The 20,670-nt window shown below is 33.6% G+C and overlaps 1 protein-coding gene across 1 annotated transcript; it reads right to left on the bottom strand.

Moving 5' to 3' along the window:
- Positions 1-7,923: 7,923 nt before the first annotated feature.
- On the bottom strand, positions 7,924-18,792 carry LOC105232484 (uncharacterized). The gene is made up of 5 exons (XM_049446758.1): positions 18,774-18,792; positions 12,500-14,361; positions 12,051-12,414; positions 11,814-11,994; positions 7,924-9,292 (listed from the first exon to the last, which is right to left on the bottom strand). The coding sequence occupies exons 1-5, from the start codon at positions 18,790-18,792 to the stop codon at positions 8,488-8,490; spliced, it is 3,231 nt and encodes a 1,076-aa protein (XP_049302715.1). The 3' UTR covers positions 7,924-8,487.
- Positions 18,793-20,670: the final 1,878 nt, after the last annotated feature.

Below are 20,670 nucleotides of genomic sequence, written 5' to 3'. Positions count from 1 at the left end.
ATAGGTATATGTATATGTGGTTAGTTGATATGTGAGTCATTGAAGATGAATATGGAGCAAAAGGAAGTGATAATATATTTCTTACAAAAAATAACTTAAAATTATAAATAAAAGATTTATTAAAAAAAAAACAAGAGTTGGCTATTTGTAGTTTTCAAGAAGAAGTCAAATTATTTAGCGAAGTCCATAACCTTTTCCACAAACGGAGAACTACATCTTTTAATACTTTGTTTATTTTTAAATTTGTTAAACTGCTTTACATGCTTGGCTTTATCTCAAGAAAAGTATGATAGGTCTTCCTTGGTATTACTTTTATTTCATGCAGCATTTGTGAAAAAATCAACACTCCACACTTTTTAGAACAGAGTCATGTTTTTTAGCAAAGTCTCATACCATTATTTCACGTATGTCATTTTCTTTAACGAAATTAAAAATAATTCTACAAAATAACATCAATAAGAAGGAAAAGAGAAAAACTTAATATATATGTATAGTCTTTCAAATAAAAATCAAATTATTATATTTAGTCAAGGCCACAACCTTTTCCACAAATTGCACTAAATTTTTGAATACTCTTAAGTTATTTTAGCATTCTTGGTTCGATCTTAGTATTTTTGCCAAAATTACTTTTATTTCAATGATTTTGTGAAACAATAAACTTTCTGTTTTTTAGCAAAGTTTCACACCATTCTTTGCGTCTGGAGTTTTTGAAGAAAAATTTAATTGATAATTCCACTAAAAAACCTCAGTAAAATTTATTTCGAAGAAAAATTAATATATTTTTAGTTTTTCAAATAAAAGTCGACTTCTTATCTTTAGTGAAGTCCACAACCTTTTCCACAAATTGCACTAACTTTTTCAATACTGATAATTTATTTTAACATCTTATTGTTTTTGGCTTCATCTTATTGTTTTTGTTAAAATTACATTTCGAATCTTTTTTGAACAAATTTTCATGTCTTAGCCAAGTCGCACACCATTTTGCACCCACAATTTGATGTTTTTGAAACGAAATAGAGCAACAAAATTTCAAATTTGCATTTTTAATATTTTTGGACTTTAAAGCTCTCAGTGAAATTTGTGAAATAGTGTGTTCGAAAAGTCTGCAGATAATATTCGAAACTTTTCAGAACAAACTTACCTCCTTTAGCCAAGTCGCATACCATTTTGCACTTACAATTTGACTTTTTTGAAACAAAATGGTGCAATTAAATATTAAAGATGCGTATTTATACTGTTTTGACTTTCAATATCTCAGACAAATTTTTTACAGGGTGTTCGAAAATTATGCAACCTTATTAATATTCCGCTATTATATTAGTATGACTTGGAATGTGGGTTTTTTAATATTTTATACATATATTTAGTGAAAAAATCAACTTTCGACGCTTTTTAGAACAAAGCCAAGTTTTTTTAGCCATGTCGCACACCATTTTGCACCTACCATCTGACGTTTTTGGAACAAAATAGAGCAATCGAAATTCGAAATTGTATTTTTAACAATTTCTGACCTAAAAGATCTCAGTGTATTTCAAATTAAAATAGAATTTTTAATACTTTTTTACTTTACAAATTTCTGTTATCAATTCTTTACAGTCTGTTTGAAAATTATGGAGCAATTATTTTTTTGTGGCTTTGAGCGTGTCATTTTTAATTTTTGTATTTTTTTATTTTATATTTATATTCAGTATTATTTTTAAACAATTAAAATTTTAATTTTGAACTTCAGTAATTTATTTTTAATTCATTTATTTCCATTTTATTAGTTGCATTTGCATTATTTATGTATTCTTTTCGGCGTAAACTTGTAGTCAGTCTATATTTATATTATTTTTATATACATATGTATAACACTATTTCTCATGAATTTTTACTCGTTTTGAATTTAGTCAGAAACATTAGAAATAAAAAAGTGGCTTGCAATTTTATTGTACATAGACTGTGTTGTCCAACTGTAGCTGCTAAAAATTTATTAAATTTCATATTTCAGTTATTACATAATTTATTAATTCTGTAGTTGATTTGAATAACTTTAAGGTGCACTGACTATAGGTTGGTGAAATACTGGTTTTTAATACTTACATTACGTAATTAAAGTTCACTTATTTTCTGTACTGACATTTTTTTACATCTGCTATTTGTGAGCATTAAGTGCTCAGTGTTGTGTATTTGAACATTTAAATCAAAGCAGTGTTCGTAATTTTACTTAAAAATGAATGAACACATTGTTTTTTGCGTGCGAAAAACGTCTTAATTTATGTTTTGAGATTTAAAGAATATTTGCTTTGGGGTTTTGAAAATTCAAAAGAGTTTTTAGCGAAACTAATGCCTGGTTCATAATGTGCCATATTTACGAAAGTATTTTTTTCTTGGAAAACATATTCTCGCGTACTTTGAGTTTAGTTTAAAGGATCGGGAAATGGAAGGTCGTGATCTCGGCGAGTCTATGTGGACAATCCCACTTCGTTTCAGGCCTTGGAGCAAAATATCGCCAGTTAAACAGTCGAAATGCTCGAACGAGTCATCGAAAATTGGACTGAAAGATGGACCATCTGAGTCGTACCCGCGGCCAACATTTGTATGAGAAAAACTTCAAAAAATAAATGTTAAAGAATGTTCTTTCTAATGACAACAACATTCCTCTTTAAATTTAAAGTTTCTGTGTTTTTTCTTTAAAAAAGTAGGGATCATCGGGAAAAGTGATGAATTAAATAGAAAAGGTTGAGCACTTCTGTATGAAAACTATTAGAACCTTCTGCTAAACTTCGTAAAACTCGAAAATGTGAGCAAGAAGTTGGGTATTATGAAAAAAATATTGACATTGGTTATCACACACACCTTTAACTTAAAACTTTTGCTATCAAAATGGGCCACGCTTGAAAATGGTAAACTGTACAAACAATAAATTCTTTAGACTTGATTGCGTGTGTGGTAAAAGACTACAATAATAACAATTTATTGAAGTTGTTGATGTCACAGAAGTGTTATTCACTATAAGGTTTAACTTATAAAGAAGAAGTTGGAAAGGAAAACCAAAATTGCATGTAAAGGCAGATAGCTGCATATTAAAGTGGAAATTAGACGTTGAGCTTCAAGAAATTTTCACTTAATAATGGCTTCTAAGTGTTTGATGTATGTGAATGCGAGGTAAATATTGTTCTTCTCTGATGGCTTATATAGAGTGTACTCGTATCAACAAGAGGTGTGGCATTATTTTAATAAAATGTTGATGTTTTGAAATTCCCTTACTCACTTAATATTTAAATATTTGACAGCTGTCAAACGTTCATCTGTCAAACGTTCATCTGTCAAAATCTATGCCTTTCAAAAATTTTGGCATTTTTTTAATAAAATATGACATTTCACGTGCTCACTTTATATTAAAATATTTAACAGCTGTCAAGCGCTCATCTTTTACCTTTCAAATTGCACACCATTTGCTGTTACACCCTATATATATTCTTAATTTGCGTTTTTAGTAATATTTTTGAATAAAATTTTGAAGTTCAATTAAAATAATATATATTATTTTAAAATAAGTTTTATGCTTAGTGGGCGATTGTGCATTTGGGTGTGACATTTTGTTTGCAACTGTAGTTTAATATTTTTTAATTTTTTGTTTTCAAACTGTGTTGTCTCTATAGTAATACATATTTAACACATTCTCTTGACGAGTTTTACAAATATTGTATTGCCTTATTGTAGGTATGTATGTATGCTTTATATTATGTATCGTCACCTAAAATGCAAAACAGCGTAACATCAAAAATAAATCGAAAAACGCTGTCTGATAGAAAAACTGATATATAACAGTTTTATAACCGATATATAACCACTTTATAACCAATATATAACCATTTTATAACCAATAGATAACCATTTTATAACCAAATCTCAAATATTGTTTCAAAAGGAGTGCATGATAACCAATAAATAGCCATTTCAAAACCAAAACTAAAATTTTTAATTCAATATGAGTGTTTGATAACCAATATATAACCAAAACTCAAATTTTGTTTCAACATAAGTGGTTTCATTTTATCATTTTTCCTTCGCCTGTAAACTTATCAAAAGTGATGTTACGTTATTTTGCATTTTAGGTGTCGATATTTATGTATGCATGTAGGTTTTGTGTTTAATTTTTTCTTACCTACTGTACTCTATTGGCTTACTTTCTTTTGTTGTAAACTGAAATTGCTCTTCAGCTGCACTTAAAAATAATTTGGTTATACATTTTGTTTGCTATTTTACTATTTATTTTTGCAAATGATATCTTTAGTTGGTTTGGTGCTTATTTTTGGTATGCTTGGTTTTGGTTTGGTGAGTCTTTACTGTACTTATTTTTATTATTTACTGTTTTTACTGTTTCTTACAACGTTTGAAGTGATTTCTTAAAATATTTGTTTCCTCGTTTTTTTAATTTTCTTTGAAAAACACTTTCTTATGCAATGTAAATATATATATTAATACATTTATATTGTATATATATTTCATATATATTTTTAACATAATTATTTTATTATTTTTTATTATTTTTTTGCTTTTGTGTTTAGTACTGTCTTACAACTAATCACTACCACATTGCTAACAATTTTCAAGTATTTTTTTTTAACATTTTTGTGTTTGCTTTTTTTAACAATACAATATATAGTTTTTTTTTTAATATTACAGTGTAATGCTAAATTAAATTTAGTAATTTTTTCCTTGCTTTTGATTACATATTAAATTGTTTTTTATTGTTGCGACATTGCCATTTACATGCTAAGCATTAATTGTTTATTACTTCTTAATTTTTTCTTTTTTAATATTTTTTAAATATTTTTAATAATTTTTTTTTATCAATTTTTTTCTCATATACTTTTTTATATAATATATGTAAGTATATATAATAGTAATTGATGTTTATTTTTTGGGTTTAGTCAGCATTTTAACAGGTTTTTTTCGTGTTTTCTGTATGATCTTCTATAAGCCAAGTAAAAAATAAATCGGCTTTTCAGCTTCCCATGAATTTATGTACATGGACACACATACATGTGTGTATATTTTAATACATTTTAATTTTCACTGTTTTTCTTATATACACACAAGTTTATGTGTCTATTTTATTTCCATTTAATTTTTATTTTTTCCAATTAAATTTTTATTTTTTTTTCAATTAATTTTTTTTTCATTTTCATTTCCATTTATTTTTATTTTATTTTTCTATTTCCATTAAATATTTTTTTTCTATTTTATTTATATTTTTTCCATTTTAAATTTGCATAATTATATTTTAGTTATTTTTTGCATGTCTTGTAGACACCATTTATTAATTAGTTTAGCATTCCTTTATTTGTTTTGTTTATTGTATTTCTGGCGTTCCAACTATTCCTAAATAAATACATACAAGCGCTAACAAATTTACATCTTTTTTGAATATTAAAGGCCTTTCTACGTTTCAACTACGTTTTGCTTACTACTCACACTAGTTGCATATATATACTTAGTACATATTTTTTATTGTTTCCATTTTCTATATATATATGTATATATGGTTCCTGCACCGATATACCAACTACCCGCTATGCACAACAATCATGACACATATACACATGTATGTGTATAGTATGCTATATAACTATGTATTGACTCGCAGATATGAACAAAAGTTGAATTGACCATTAATTTTAATTAAATGTTATTTAATTAATTTAATTATTAAAAAAATATCTATAAATTAAATTTTATTTAATTAAATTAATTGAATAATTTTCAAATAAAATGGTAAGTTTAAAAAAAGTATTACGATTCTTATTTTCTTTTGGCAAGAAAGGCAAATAAATAGTATAGAATATAAATGTACGTAAACAAAAAAAATATGTATGTATATAAAGGATTAAATTTTAATAAACATTTGTAAAAAATAAAAAAAAAGTCAAAATTTTTTTTTTAATGTGACTATGAATGTGAAAAATATATATACTTACATGATGTTTATCTTTTAAATTTGTATTAAAAAACTTATACAATTAGTAAACATTAATAAAAAAAAATTATTAAAAAAAATAAGAAAATTATTTTAAAATTGTAGTAATTTACTAGTTTTTATTTTTCATAGAAATAATAAAAAATTTTATACAACCGGTAAGCTTTTCCAAAACTAATAAAAAAAAATATTTAAAAATAACAATAATGTTGCCTGAATTATTGTATTTATTCATTATTTTATATTGAAAAAAGAAAAATCTGTAAATTTTAATTTTTATATAGTTTTCAATATTTTAGACTTTTAAAAATAAATAAAAAATAATAAATAATATATTTTGTTTAATTTGGAGCTTATTTTTTTGCAATAAAAATAATATCTTAATAAAAAATAAATAAAAAATATTATATATTCGCAATAATTTACTCATTTTTTATTGAAAAAAAAAAATCTTTTTGACATTTATTGTTTTATATTAAGTATGTTTCTTAAGTGCTAGTAGCTGCTAGCTATCAGGAAGAAGGAGAAGAATCTAAAAATTAACAAGTGAAATCATCAAAATGTTGTTTTTATTAAGCACATCATATCAACGCTTGGAAAAATATTATTACAGTTTTTTCACAATTAAAGGGAAGAGAATCAAAGCAAATGCTTCAAATATCGCTTGTTTAGACACGAACAAATTTATATTAAGTCGAGGGCACAACCTTTTCCACAAATTGTAATAAATTTTGAAGTACTAATAATCTATTTAACATTCTTGGCTTGAACTTATTGTTTTTGTAAAAATTACGTTTATTTAATTGAGTATTTTCTGAAACGGACAATATTCGAAACTCTTCCTAACACATTTATATGTTTTAGTCAATCCGCACACCATTTTACACTTACAATTTGCTGTTTTTGAAACGAAATACTGCAATTGAATATTAAAATGAATTTTCAATGATAATGTTAAAATGAATTTTTGATATTTTTGTGTCTTGAAAGATCTCAGGCAAATTTGTTACAATAACTAACAGCTCTCCATGCCTTAAAAACGCTTTCCCAGCAGAAACTTGGCAACATAGCACTTGAGAAACATGACAACATAGCGCTTAAGAAAAAACAATTCCTACAATGCCAAATGCCTACTACTGAAATTGGCAATAATTTGCACTGAAATACTTTTTTATACAAAAATAAAAAATCTCTTTTGCTCAAAAAAATTCGTTTAATAAGAAGTAAAAATATTAAAAAAAAAATATGTATATTGTTGTTTACATGCAAAAATAGTTTAAGTGGAGTAAGATTAATAATAGAATAATCAAGTATTGCGTTAGTAATGTTTGATACTTTTAAAATGGAAATCATTTTCGATAATTATATTTCTAATGGAATTCTGAGATTCCAACTTTCAGCTAAATTTTTTATTAATTAATAAAAAAACAAAATAAAATTTTCTAATATTTCGGTTTAATTGAGTTCAAAATTCAAAATTCAGTTCAGTTCAAAAAATTTTTTTAATATTTTTTGTATAATAATTTAAAAATTATTTTTATTTTACGAAATTGAGCTAAAATTTTCATGAAAATTTAATGTTAATATTTCTAAGCCTTTTTTAACTAACCTTCGTGCTCTTGTTATGACTCTCGAGCACTTCATTCTCCATAAGCTGAACTCTGGTTGTCGCTTGTAATAGTTTTTTGCAACCATTTTCTCACTTTTTTCTAACCTAAATAATAACTTATATTCATAAATAATACTATATTCATAAATATTGTATATAACTGACGAAATAATTACGAACTCGGCTTTTAAAGGAACACATATGAATCGGCAAACAAGTCTCTAAACATCTGCTCTCTCTAACCACACTTCTCCGCATGCTACATTAACACTAACTTGTACGTTTATTTGATTATAAAAATTATTCAACCCCACCATAGGCCCCATACCGCATTTGTATTCATAAAAAATTTTCCAGTTTTCTTCAACTTTGTTTTTCCTTTTTTTCTTATTCTCCGTTTCTTTGTCCTTTGTTCCTCTCTAGCGCTCGCACATACGCCCGTTTCGTTTACCTTAAATGCAAACGCCAATACCCGACACCATAACAACGGAGCCACTGAACACTGTCTAGTAGTTAAATTGAACCTAATACCAACAACAATGTGCGCACACAACAACAACACACACATGTACACACATAGTTACAAAAACGCAGGCACACTGTGACGCTAACAAATCAAGACTGCCCGACCGCCTGTGTTGTAGCCAATGTCTAGGAGCTGCGAAGTGCATTGGCATTGGCGACGCGCTCAACAGCATTTCGCGCATTCGGATTTGACTTTGGCGGCTGCTTCGAACGCTGCGGCTGCTGCCTTTTCCGCCGCTTCGATGGCCGCTTGCGCTTCCGCCTTGGCATGCGCTTCCGCTGCGGCTTCGGCTTCGGCGCGTCGCTTGGCCGCCTGACATTGCGCACAGTGTTTCTCCAAGAATTTCATGGACAAGTGGAACGTATATCGGTGCCGGGTACAACGCCTTTACATCTTATATTCCACAATCTTGTTTGGATTCAGGAATTGCTCACGCTGTGCCGCATCCAAGTGGGCGACGGTGCGACTTAAGCCGGATGCGCTGCTTGCACCGGGTGAGGAGTGCTTTTGCTGCTGTTGTTGTTGCAGCTGCTGCTGCTGCGACTGCTGTTGTGCTTGTTGCTGCTGTGACTGCTGCTGTTGTTTGTGTTGTTGTTGCTGTTGCTGCTGATGTTTATTTTGATTATTGTTTTCCGGCTGATAGTAACCGCCGGCGCTGAGCACACCCACATTCACGCCCGCCACAACGGGCTGCTGCTGGTAGCCGGAATACTGCGGATAGTAAGGCGGTGTGGTATGCTGTGTGCCGCCGCCGCCGCCACCGCTGCCGCTTACCATGTCTACCGTTTGCACATTTCCGCTCGGCTGTTGCTGGTACTGCTGTTGTTGTTGTGGTTGCTGCTGATATTGTTGCTGTTGTGTGTGCTGCGGATGTCCGTGTTGGTGGTGGTGATGCGCGCTGCGCGGTTGCTCGGAATGCAATATCGGATATTGCTGTTGATGCGAGTATTCCTGCGAAGTGCCGCCACCCAGACGCGCCGTGGACTCGTCGTGCAGCCCCTCGCCCATGTCGCCGTCGCGGTTGTTCGCGCCGCGTATGCACAGCTTAGTGAAGAGCCAGACGCGTGTGCGGTAGAGCAGATAGCAGCAGAAATGCACCACAACGACGAATATTATGGCACACACGGTGACAATTATGGCCTTGCCCGGTTTGGTCCAGTCCAGCATCGGGTAAATGTAGACGTTGTTCTTTCTGTGAACGGAAAATTGTGGCGTTTGTAAGAAGATCAGCGTTCATTATATATTTATTGATGTGCTTGCAATTGGTGTGCGGTGTTGAAGTGGTGAACGTGTGCAGGAAACTCAATAAAGATGTGGAAATCAAACCAAAAAGTGATGTGCAGAATGCTGTGCGCATTTTTTCAATACTTTAAACTTAAAAAAAAACATTTGTTTGTTGATTTTGTGCAAGTTTTTATACTAAAATAAGAATATAAAATAAAGCATACAAACATATATATTTAAAAATTCTTAAAAAACAAAAACAATTTTAAATAATTTAAAATCTATATTGCAATACAAAATAAAACTATTTACGGGGGAACCATCTTTAAGGAACCTATTGTGTTCACATACCTATTACACCATCTGATCAAATTTGACTCGGACTGTTCTTTTTAATTTTTTATAACAACCTTTTTATAGGTTTGTCAGTGAGAAGTTTAACCTCCATATATCAACTATGGTCTGCTTGGTAGCTATTTGTTTACGATGCGAAAAATTTGTCTGGGGTTTTTTACCATGGAGGAAAAACTTAACGAAGAGTTTGCTTGAAGTTTTAGAATCATGGCTACGGAATCATTAAAAATGTTGAAGAAGTATTTTGGTGCGTGACACAAAGTATTCCGCGTGGTCGTGAAGTCATTAAAAACTTACTTTATGCGAGTTAAGGATGATAATCTCAAAAAATTTAAAGAAACTGTGCTTGAAAATTATTTTGTTGGAGTCAGAGAGATAACAGAGGATCTCAGCATCTCTTAGCGATCCACTCAATACATTTTGGTTACTATTTTGGGTATTAAAGCAAAAGATGTGCTTGACAACGTGGGTGAGAACCCTTAAATCATCATACTCATCATTACTGGTGAAGAGACATGGGTTTATGAGTATTATATGTTGAAACAGTCCAGGGAATAATGTTCCGAAAATGAGCTGATACCGAAAACAATAGTCAAAATCGGTCAAAAATTAAAGTAATATTCATCGTTTTCTTTGACTATATTGGTGTGTTGCACCATGAATTCGTTCCATAGGATCAAACGAATAATAAGGAATACTCTATGAATTGGTTCCACAGAGTCAAAAGGTCTGTAAAGAATACCACATAATCGTTTTGAGACGTCTACGTGATGTTACTCCTCTTAAACGACCGGATTTGTGCGCAGTAGATTTTTTCCACGATAAAGTCTCATCACATCCTAGTATGATTGTTACTGGCTTTTTGACCAAAATCGAAATCGAAATCAACAGCCGAAACTTTAAGGACAACTCTGGCTATTTTGCAAGCATCGACAACATGATCCCACTTTTCAACTGGGAGAGAAGGTTTCAAGTAAATATCGAAAAGATGGTTGAGGTAAGGGTATGTAGCTGCGTGCAACACTCTAAACATTTATACGGATGGGTCGAAAATGGAGGATGGAATTGGTGCGGAAACATATTGTCCAGAGTTAGGCACAAGGCAGACTTTTAAGTAGCCGGACCACTGCAGTATATTTCAAGCTGAGGTCTCGGCTATTGCCAAAGACGCGGAGATGGTCTCTAATGCACCTGTAGACAATTCCCTAGCGCTGCAACAATCAAGGCAGTAAATGTGTATCGCATATCGCCCAGAGGTGCCTTGAGAAGCAGTGCAGTAGTGGAAAGTGTTGCCAGAAGCAAGCAATTTCACTTTTACTGTGTGCCAGGCCACAAAGGCATCGAATGCAATAAAATAGTGGAAGAGATTGCCAAGAAAGGTGAAAATGTGATCAACATTGGGAAACCCATGCATTGTTTATACGACGATCTCGACAGAAGTATGATAAAAAAAATCAAAACCCGATGCAACGAGCTACCTGGGTGCAAATGTCAGATTGAGAAGAAGGAAATTTTTAAAGCAAGGCACAAAGGAAACAATAGAAGGTCTCTTGTTCACTTGTCCCGCCTTGGCAGGACTACGCTGTAAGTATCTGGGGTCCCCACTGATACATTGGAAGAAGTATCGATAGTGAGACCACAGAGGCAGTTAAAATTCGCGTCACGCGAAGACATCCGACGATTTCTCCATATGTACCATGTAACTGAACTCCATCTGGGCCAAAACTGGTCTATGCGTGGTTCATTGGCCTACCAGACAGACCTAATCTAACCTTCGATTGTATATTGATGTTATCTGATAAATAGAAGGACTTATAAGTCCCGCTAAAGAATTTTTAAAGAGCTTTTTTATGACAGAATTGTACTTGATAGCCTGCCAAAGGGAGACTGACATTAGAAAAACAGGGACGTGAAAAATGTGCACGTTCTCTAAGAAAATCAGACTAACAACAAGAAAGGTCTTTAAGTAGGGTTTCAAGAAACTCGCATCTTATTTTACCCAATCAATTGAAGTATCAAAAAGTGATAAGTAAACTGAGAAGAAAAATTAAAGTTTTTGAATGAATTTCTCCTCTAAATCGTGAACCAATAATAACAACAAAATCGTGTTTTAACCAGAAAACTTCAATACTCACCTATCTGTACCACCAGCTATGAAATATATGCCCGTAAATATGCCGTAGGCCAAGCCGATGCCGGTTGTAAAGTAGACATGACTCAATTTAATCGGATGTCCGACAATAGCTAAATCGATGAGCATAATCACCGAATTGAACACATGCACCATTATATTTAAAGCGTCTATTTTGTGGATTTCTGCAAAAGAAACGAAAAGTTATATATAATATTCCCACATGCATTGATTTGCATACCTGGATCGTGCACCAACAACCAATAGCACATCGTTATTATGAACGAATACACGGTGGCACATGTGTAGAGCACCCAGTAGATATGATGCAGGCGGCTCTTGCGCACCTGACGTACAACCTCGAAATCCTCACGCTCCACCATCATGCCCTGCGTTACAATCCACGCCGCCAACCAAGCTTGCACCGTACAAAAGAGCAGACCCCAATGTGTCAAGTAGATCCACCATTTCGCATAATGATTCTCGAAGTGCTCTTCGGTGCGACCGATGTCCAGTAGCGAGCAAACGAGTGCGGCGAGGCAGGTAATTGCCGTTAGCCAACGGTAAAAAAGATAGACTATGCGCACTTGGGTGTTGCGTTGCCACTAAGAGGGAGTCGAGATTAGTGATGAATGGAGGGTAAATAGCAGTTCAAGTTAAACAAAGAGAGTAGACTCATGAGAGACTTACCTGACACAGGTAGAAATTGTGCCGGTGCACATGCTCCGGCGTGAATTTGGGGAAACAACTATTCCACAAACGACTAACCATCATTCTTTTTTGGCCGACGCAGGACGTCGGATCGTCGGTAATGTTATTGAACTCCTCGCAACTGTCGTCGTGTTGCGGTAGACGTGTCGTCGTTGTACGTTGTTGGTGGTGGTAGTGTTGTGGTTGATGCTGGTATTGTTGTTGTGCCTGCTGTTGTTGTTGCTGCTGCTGCTGGTGTTGCTGTAGTTGTGGCTGTTGCTGTTGAGGTGACGTTTTGTTGCTGTGTACCGCCAACTGCGGATATAGAAAATCCGTCGGTGTCGGTGGCGGTGTCGCCACAGGTATTGGTGATTCGCTTGCGATACTATTCTCTGGTGCTGTAATCGTAAGCGCCGGATAGGTGAATGGACGCAATGACCGATTGAGCACAGGCGATAGTATCGGCTCTTCTTCTTCGTCAATGTCGATGTCGTCGAGTCCGACGAGATCGGTGCTGCTGTCGAGATCGAGATTGAGATGGGTGGTAGTGGTGGTGGTGGCGGTGTTGTAGTCAAGACCCCAATCGAGTTCGAGTTCGAGTGCGCGCACAAGTTCGTCGTGTACGTCCGCCTCGGGTTCCGGTTCTGGTACCGGGATATCAAGATCTTCAAGATCCTCGACGTTAAGGCCCAAGCCAATGTCGTGACCAATGTGGTCAACGTCGTTAACGTCAACACCGACGCCGACGCCCACGTCGAGATCGAGATCAAGATCAAGTTCAAGATCAGTATCCGGCTCGGCCTCAAGTGCCGGCGATGGTACGCTGCAACGTGCTGCAACGTCCAATAGATAATCGGCAGCAAGACTGCTGCCACGTCGCGATGACGACGATTTGTATGCGTAAGCGCCAGAGTGTAGCGACGCGCGTTCGTATTCGTAGTCACTGGTATCGAGATCGAGGCCCAAACCCAGGCCAAGTCCCAAACCGTATGCGCCGCTGCTGGCACCACAACCACCTGCGCTGCTGCTGGCCGCTGTCGATGTGGAGGCGAGCAAGGGGCGCGCGTGTGCAAGCGCGGCTGGCGACGTGCGTCCGTATGTGGCGCCAAGTGAGCCGGCAGTAAGATAATTGCTCCCAACACTACCGCTGACGCTGCCACTACCGCCGCTACCGCTCGAGTGATACCAACGATAGTTGCGGCCGATGGGTGTAAGACCGCCTACGCCGCTATCGCTGCCGCTCGTGCCGAGATAAGCGCCGCCGTATGTACCGCCGCCGTACGAACCGTACGATCCGTATGCGCTATAGGTCGAACTGTGATGACTCGGCGTGTGGTGGTTCGAACTGGTGTTGGTGTTGGTTGGTGGCGGCGGCGCCGTGTAATAGTGGCACGCCTGTTGTGCCTGCTGTTGTGAGAGCGATTTTTGTTGCTGCAGCTGCTGCTGTTGCAGCTGTTGTTGTTGTTGCTTTTGTAGTTGTAGTTGCTGTTGTTGTAATTGATGTTGTTGTATAAGTAGTTGTTGTTGTTGCAGATGATGTTGTTGATGATGTGAGTGTTGATGGAGATGTGTATATGAGGGAGCGGGCGAATGGGTCGGTGTGGAACGTGAACTGGTGATATTATAATTATGATTGTAGTTGTAGTTGTAGTAGTTGTAATGCTGTGGCAACTGCTGATACTGTGAATACTTCTGCTGGTACGGTTGATGCTGATACTTCTGATACTGTTGGTACTTCTGGTACTGTTGATACTGCTGCGGTATGGGGCCACTAGTTGGCTCTGGACGAAAATAAAGCTGCGCGTAATCCAATGTGATGGTGTGGTGACGGATGGGTATGTGTTTATATGGAGGCGTTGTTACTGATTAAAATGCTTTGGTGTGGATTACAAACGGTTTTTATTTTAATATTTATTTAATATTTCTCTTATATAACTTGATTTATCGCGTTAATCACTGCTTGTGATTGTGAACTTTTATTTCTTTTATTTTTATGTCGCTTATGTGGCTGAACCACTCTGTAATCGTACAAGATGCTGCACAAAACTGCAAGTAAAAGTAGAAAAAATAAAAATTATATTAATTAGTTGAAGTATAGAGGACCCAATTCCATAGAAATGTGTCGTTTACACAACAAATGCGCTTCATGTATCAACGCCTAAGTAATCTTATTACATTGCTGTTACAGTTACGTATACGCCGTGTAGTTCACGCGCAATCAAAAGGATTATGAAATAAGCACAATTTAATTAGCTTTCACCGTTATCTGTATATGGGGGTTAGTGAGGCTGTTAAGGCAGCCAAAAGAGCAAGTTAGTAACTACTCTATATATGTATAATAAAAACATATGTATATATTGTGACAAAAAAGTACCCGGAAATTGTAAATAAAACGCAAAATATTTAATAATTCATCAATATTTATTTTGTCGACTCCAAAGTAATACACAACAGATGTAATATACTTAAGCCAACAATTTTTCCAGTACTCGAAGCACTTTTCATTAGCTCTTCTGGGGATGGCCTTGAGCTCCTTCAGCGATTTTTGTTTTATCTCTTCGATCGACTGAAAAAGGGTTCCACGGAGCGGCAATTTCAAGTTGGCGAACAAGAAAACATCACACGGAGCCAAATCTGGTGAATACGATGGTGTTCATTGCATTTTTGGCTTTAAATTCGGTCACAATTGTGGCTCGATGCGGTGATGCATTATCATCGCGTAAAATCCTATTTGAAAGAAAAAACTGTAAAATAAGACAGATTTCCACTTTGCCAGTGTTCACACTTGATGCTTTGGAGAAAAAATGATTTTTTTTGTATTGTAATTTAACCTGTTGTACACTCACTAAACCATCTGGATGACAATATTTACATACGCATACATATGTTGCCATTCTGCGCCCTTAAAAATATAATCATGTTCACAGTACAATAATAACAAAAATGCTAAAAACTCCTTGAGTTGTATTAAATTTAAAACAACAAAGTGGAATTAAACTCAATCACAGCATTTTCGAAAAACAGTACTAATAAAAGTAGCGACTGTGATGCATGACCATGGCGTATGAGTAACTATAGTTGCAAGGTCGTAGTTAAAAGCGCAAACGCGCGTGTCGGCGGAAAAATTCATGGAAAGCAACTAATAGTTCAAAAAGGTTTCGCCGGAAATGTGTGTGCAAAGGAGCTTACAATGATACTTGTGTATATATTTTACCGTAAATATTTGAATTTTTGAGAAATATAGCCATATAACGTACACATTTAAATTTGTACAGTAAAATTATGATTTCGAATTTTATTAAGCACATAGGACAGATATGTATGTTGATGATATTATCGCGGTATAAGCTATCTCCTAAATATTTAATTAGTAGCTGAGCACGTATTATTATAGTACATAGAACTGACTGTTACGGAAAAATTATGTTTAGAAAAAAATTTTCTTTTTAAAAATCAATATAATTATTTTTAAAAATAAAGATTAGAAAAAACTTTTAGAAACAAAAGTTGAAAAATATTTTTGAAATTTTTTTTTGAGAAAAATTGAAAATAATGTTTAGAAAAAAATTTTTCTTTTAAAAATCAATATAATTATTTTTAGAAATATATAACGAAAAAAATATTTATACAAAAATTTAGTAGCAAATTTTTTTAAAAGTAATTAGCAAAGAATTACAAAAAAAACGAATGAACACAGAAATTTTTAACAAAATATTAATTAAATTAAAATTTTTGGAGACAAATGTTAAAAAATATTTTTGGAATTTTCAAAAAAAAAATTTACAAAAAAATATTGAAGAAAAGTTAGAAAAAAATTACACAATCAAACAGAAATTGCCTTAGACTGCTTACATAATTAAAAAAAAAATAATGTAAAAGTGGTGGAAAAAAAATTTTTTCCTTTTAAAAATCAATATAATTATTTTTAAAACTAATTATTAGAAAAAATATTTAGAAAAAAAATGAAAAGTAGTTTCAAAATTTGTTTGAAAAAGAAATTTGTAAAGAATTGAAAAAATGTATGAACAGAAAATGCCGTAGCAACAATTTTGAAGAAAAAATTAATTAAATTAAACTTTTTAGAAAAAAAGTTAAAAAATATTTTTAAATTTTTGAAAATTAAAAAAAAAATTGAAAATAATGTTTATAAAAACATTTTTTTTTTAAAGCAATACAATTATTTTTAAAAATATATATGGAAAAATATATTTAGAAACAAATTAATTAGTAAATTTTTTTTAAATGTAATTAGCAAAGAATTACAAAAAAACGAATGGAAGGCAATGGCAGTTTAAATAACTTAAAAGTTTTTACATTCATAACAATTTTTTTCTAAATTTTTTAAAAATATTTTTCGAAAATTTCAAAAATATTTTTGACATATGTTTCTAAAAATAAACATTCTTCAATTTTTTTGAAAAGTTTTGAGAAACATATGAAACATGTTTCACACAGTTTCGAGCTTTTTTTGGTTATAAATTTGTTAAAGGGTACAAAAATACTTAAGCGCAGTGCTGGGAGGGAACTCATTTCATATATTACACAGAAAAAAAATTAATTTTTTTTTATTTTTCGACAAAGCAAATGCGCTTAAAGTATTGCGCATGCGTAAGTCAGCAGCGCACAAAAGCACAGAAAAATTCGTGTTTTTCACCATTTTTAACTAATCAAAAAGGCATTCGAGTTGGAAATAAAAGAAAATCAAGCTGGCAGTCAGTTGCAGCGCCATACAGCAAAGGAATGCGGGGGTGAAATAAATAGCGTGTAACGGTACATAAGTTGCGAGGGACAGAGCGTGTAGCAACTGAATAAAAAAAAAGCGATTCAAAAGCTGCAACAGCTGCCACTAAATATGATTGTATGCAGTTGTAGTGCGCCATAGCATAACCCCATAAAGAACACGTACTGAGGGCTGCAGCGCAGCTTTGTCTTTATCTCTTTGGCTTTGCTTCATCTTCCATGCATATTTCCTGCTGCCTTGGCAGCCCTCACCCATTTGCATGCACGAGTGAATTTATTATGCATATGAAAGGGTGTCTTTATAGGGGTAGTGGAGTTTTTTTGTTTAAAATAAAGTTTAAAAAGTAATAGAAAAATAAAATAATTAAGTAAAAAATTAAAATATTTTATTTTTTATGTGAAATTTCGCTCACGTTCTTTTCTTCTTAAAAAATTGTTTATTTGTTGGAATCGTCGGTATTGGACCACTATAGCTTGTACCTGCAATATAAACTGACCGATCAAAATCAAGTTTTTGTATGGAAAACTTTTTTATTTGTCGAGATATCCGAACAAAATTTGGCAGGTATTATTATCCGAAGCAATGCTATAAATTCCTTATAAATGGTTCAGATCGGATCACTATCGCATATAACTGCCATACAAACTGACCGCTCAAAACGAAGTCCTTGTATGGCAAACGTTTTTATTTGTTAAGAAATCTTCACGAAATTTACCACAACTTATTCTTCTAGCATACACTACAATATCTCAAGAAATTGTTTAGATCAGGCTACTATAGTATATAGCTACCATACAAACTGACCGATAAAACACAAGTCTTTGTAAGAAAAACTTGTTTAGTTGACGAGATATCTTAATGAAAATTGGTATAGGTTATTACACAAGATAATGGTATAATTTTCGAGACTCCTGTTCAGATCGGACTACTATAGCATATAGCTGTCATATAAATGGACCGTTTAAAATTCAGTTCTTGTATGGAAAACTTTTTCATTTGACAAGATATTACAACAAAATTTGGCGCAGCGTATTATCTAAGACAAAGCTACAATTTCTGTACAAATGGTTTAGATCATATTACTATAGCATGTAGCTGCCATATAAACTGAATGACAAAAATCAAGTTTGATCGCTTCACTAAGGTGTTTTGTAGGGTTTTAAATTAAAATAAATGTTCTACAAAATTCCATATCTCATAAAATACACCCTTTACATTTATGTATATATATAATCCACACATATCTACAAACAAAAGTATAAACGTGCAAAGACTTGTAAGAAATGTATGTGGTCGTCTCCCAAGGCAACGCTGAAGTTCATAAAATTCTCATAAAATAATTCGATGACATTTTCTGCTTTCCCGCATACATACCAACATATTGATGTGCAAGAGAATTTATTACTAATACATACAAGTGCATATCTGTACAAAAATACATAGGAAGTAGCATAAATTCTTAAAGCCAGCTGTTTTTCTTTACTTATGTGTGTGTGTGCGTGTTTGATTGTCTGCAAGTTGCTTTAAACTCACTCGAGTATAAAATGTTCATTGTAAATAAATGATTCAATACGCTTTACATTTAAAATATTTGCCTCAGTTACCTTTTTGTATGTTGTGATATGTGCCTGACTGAGCTGACGTTGCGTATGAGTAACTTTTCAACAATGGTTGGCGCACACACGAGCACACACTTTGTTATTGCTGCAGTATACCCGATGCATATTTACACATTTATTTATCAATGTAGTATATTAATTGCATTCAAATGTGTGTAATCAATGGTTTTCTTTTTCAGTTGAAATTCTTTGAATATTACTTAACAGCTCGCCTGCACCTTTCATTACTCCAAAATAATTAAATTTCCACACAAAAATGCTTGGCATGTGTATAATTGCTTTCGTCGACGTGTGCAATAAAAGGAAATCCTTTTGTGTGCAGATTAAAAAGCCAATCTTATAAATAATGGCAAGTGAATTCCGTTGAAGCAGCGCTTTTTGCATACAAACTGTTGCCGCCGAGTAAATTGAGTACGAATAATATCAGATTTGTTTTTGTTGCTTTACATACAAATTATGCTGCAATTGGCACTTCAGGCTGAAGAGTTCGCAGAAAATGTTATTTACTGCTTGCAGGAGCGTTATTAACGCACAATGCTGTTCGAATAATATCTTTATTGAGTTGTCATAAACTTAAGTGGAGTAAAGTGATATTGAAAAGAAACTCGTTCAGGCATTATTTGTGGGTTATTAATTTACTTTTCTTCTCCAGTACGTGAATATGCAAAGAAGCAATAATTAAATACAGAAAGCAATAATGAATTCGTATAGATTAAGGCTGTCATAGTGCAAATCTTACTAGTGAGTGCGAAGTATATGAAACAACTATTCAGCTAGGGTTAAAATTGGGAATTGGATTTATTGTAATATCGGATTAAACACATATTTTATTGAATAACAAACCTCTGTTAGATTTATAGATAAAACAAACTTCACGAAGTGGTGTAAGAGGTTAGGAAAGTGAAAGCAATTTTCTTGGTTAATTCGTCGAAATGTCAACGAATTTTGGCTCGTCAACTTCAGCTCGTAAACTTTACTCCATTAAGGGACTTCTGCATTGACCGAAACAAATGGTAGTGTGATGGTGCAAAATCAGGGTTATATGGTGGATGCATCAAAACTTCCCAGCCAAGCTCTCCCAGTTTTTGCTGAGTCATCAAATATGTGTGTGGTCTAGCATTGTCCTGATGGAAGATGGAGCCCTTTCTGTTGATTAGTTCTGGCTGTTTTTTCGATTGCTTGCTTCAATCTCATCAATAGTTGACAGTAAAATGTAGAAGCAATCGTTCGACCAGGTTGGAGCAGCTCATAGTGGATGATTCCTTTCCAATTCTATCAAACACTCAGCATAACCTTTCGAGGCGTCAGTCCTGGCTTTGCGACCATTTGTTGAGCTTCACCACGCTTGGCCCATGATCTTTTTCACACATTATTGTCGTATTGACCCATTTCCCGTCTCCAGTAACCATTCTTTTCAGAAATGGTCCGATTTCATCTCGTTTCAACAAAGAATCGCAGATGTTAATTCGGTCCATTAGATTTCTCACAGACAATTCATGTGGTATTCAAACATCGGGTCTCTTTTTATGGCCAGCCTTTTTTAAATGGTTCTTAACTGTTTGAAGATGAATGTTAAGTTCCTTAGCGATCTCATAGCTGCTTATTAGACGGCCTTGGTCATTATTTTCCACAATTTTATCGACTTTTTCAACGAAAGGTCGACCAGAGCGAGGTGTGCAACACGAACTGATGCAGCATCGTTTCCGTAAACTTCACAAATTTCATTGGTGGCTTACGTGGTATTCTTCTCTCTTTTATACAAAAATTTAAAAATATACCGAACTGCTTCATTATTTTCACATATTTTGTCT

Source organism: Bactrocera dorsalis, chromosome 1 (genome assembly GCF_023373825.1).
Source record: "Bactrocera dorsalis isolate Fly_Bdor chromosome 1, ASM2337382v1, whole genome shotgun sequence".
NCBI classification, from domain to species: Eukaryota; Metazoa; Arthropoda; class Insecta; order Diptera; family Tephritidae; genus Bactrocera; species Bactrocera dorsalis.
Note: the sequence above shows the minus strand (reverse complement) of the source record. Positions and strands in the feature narration are given on the sequence as shown.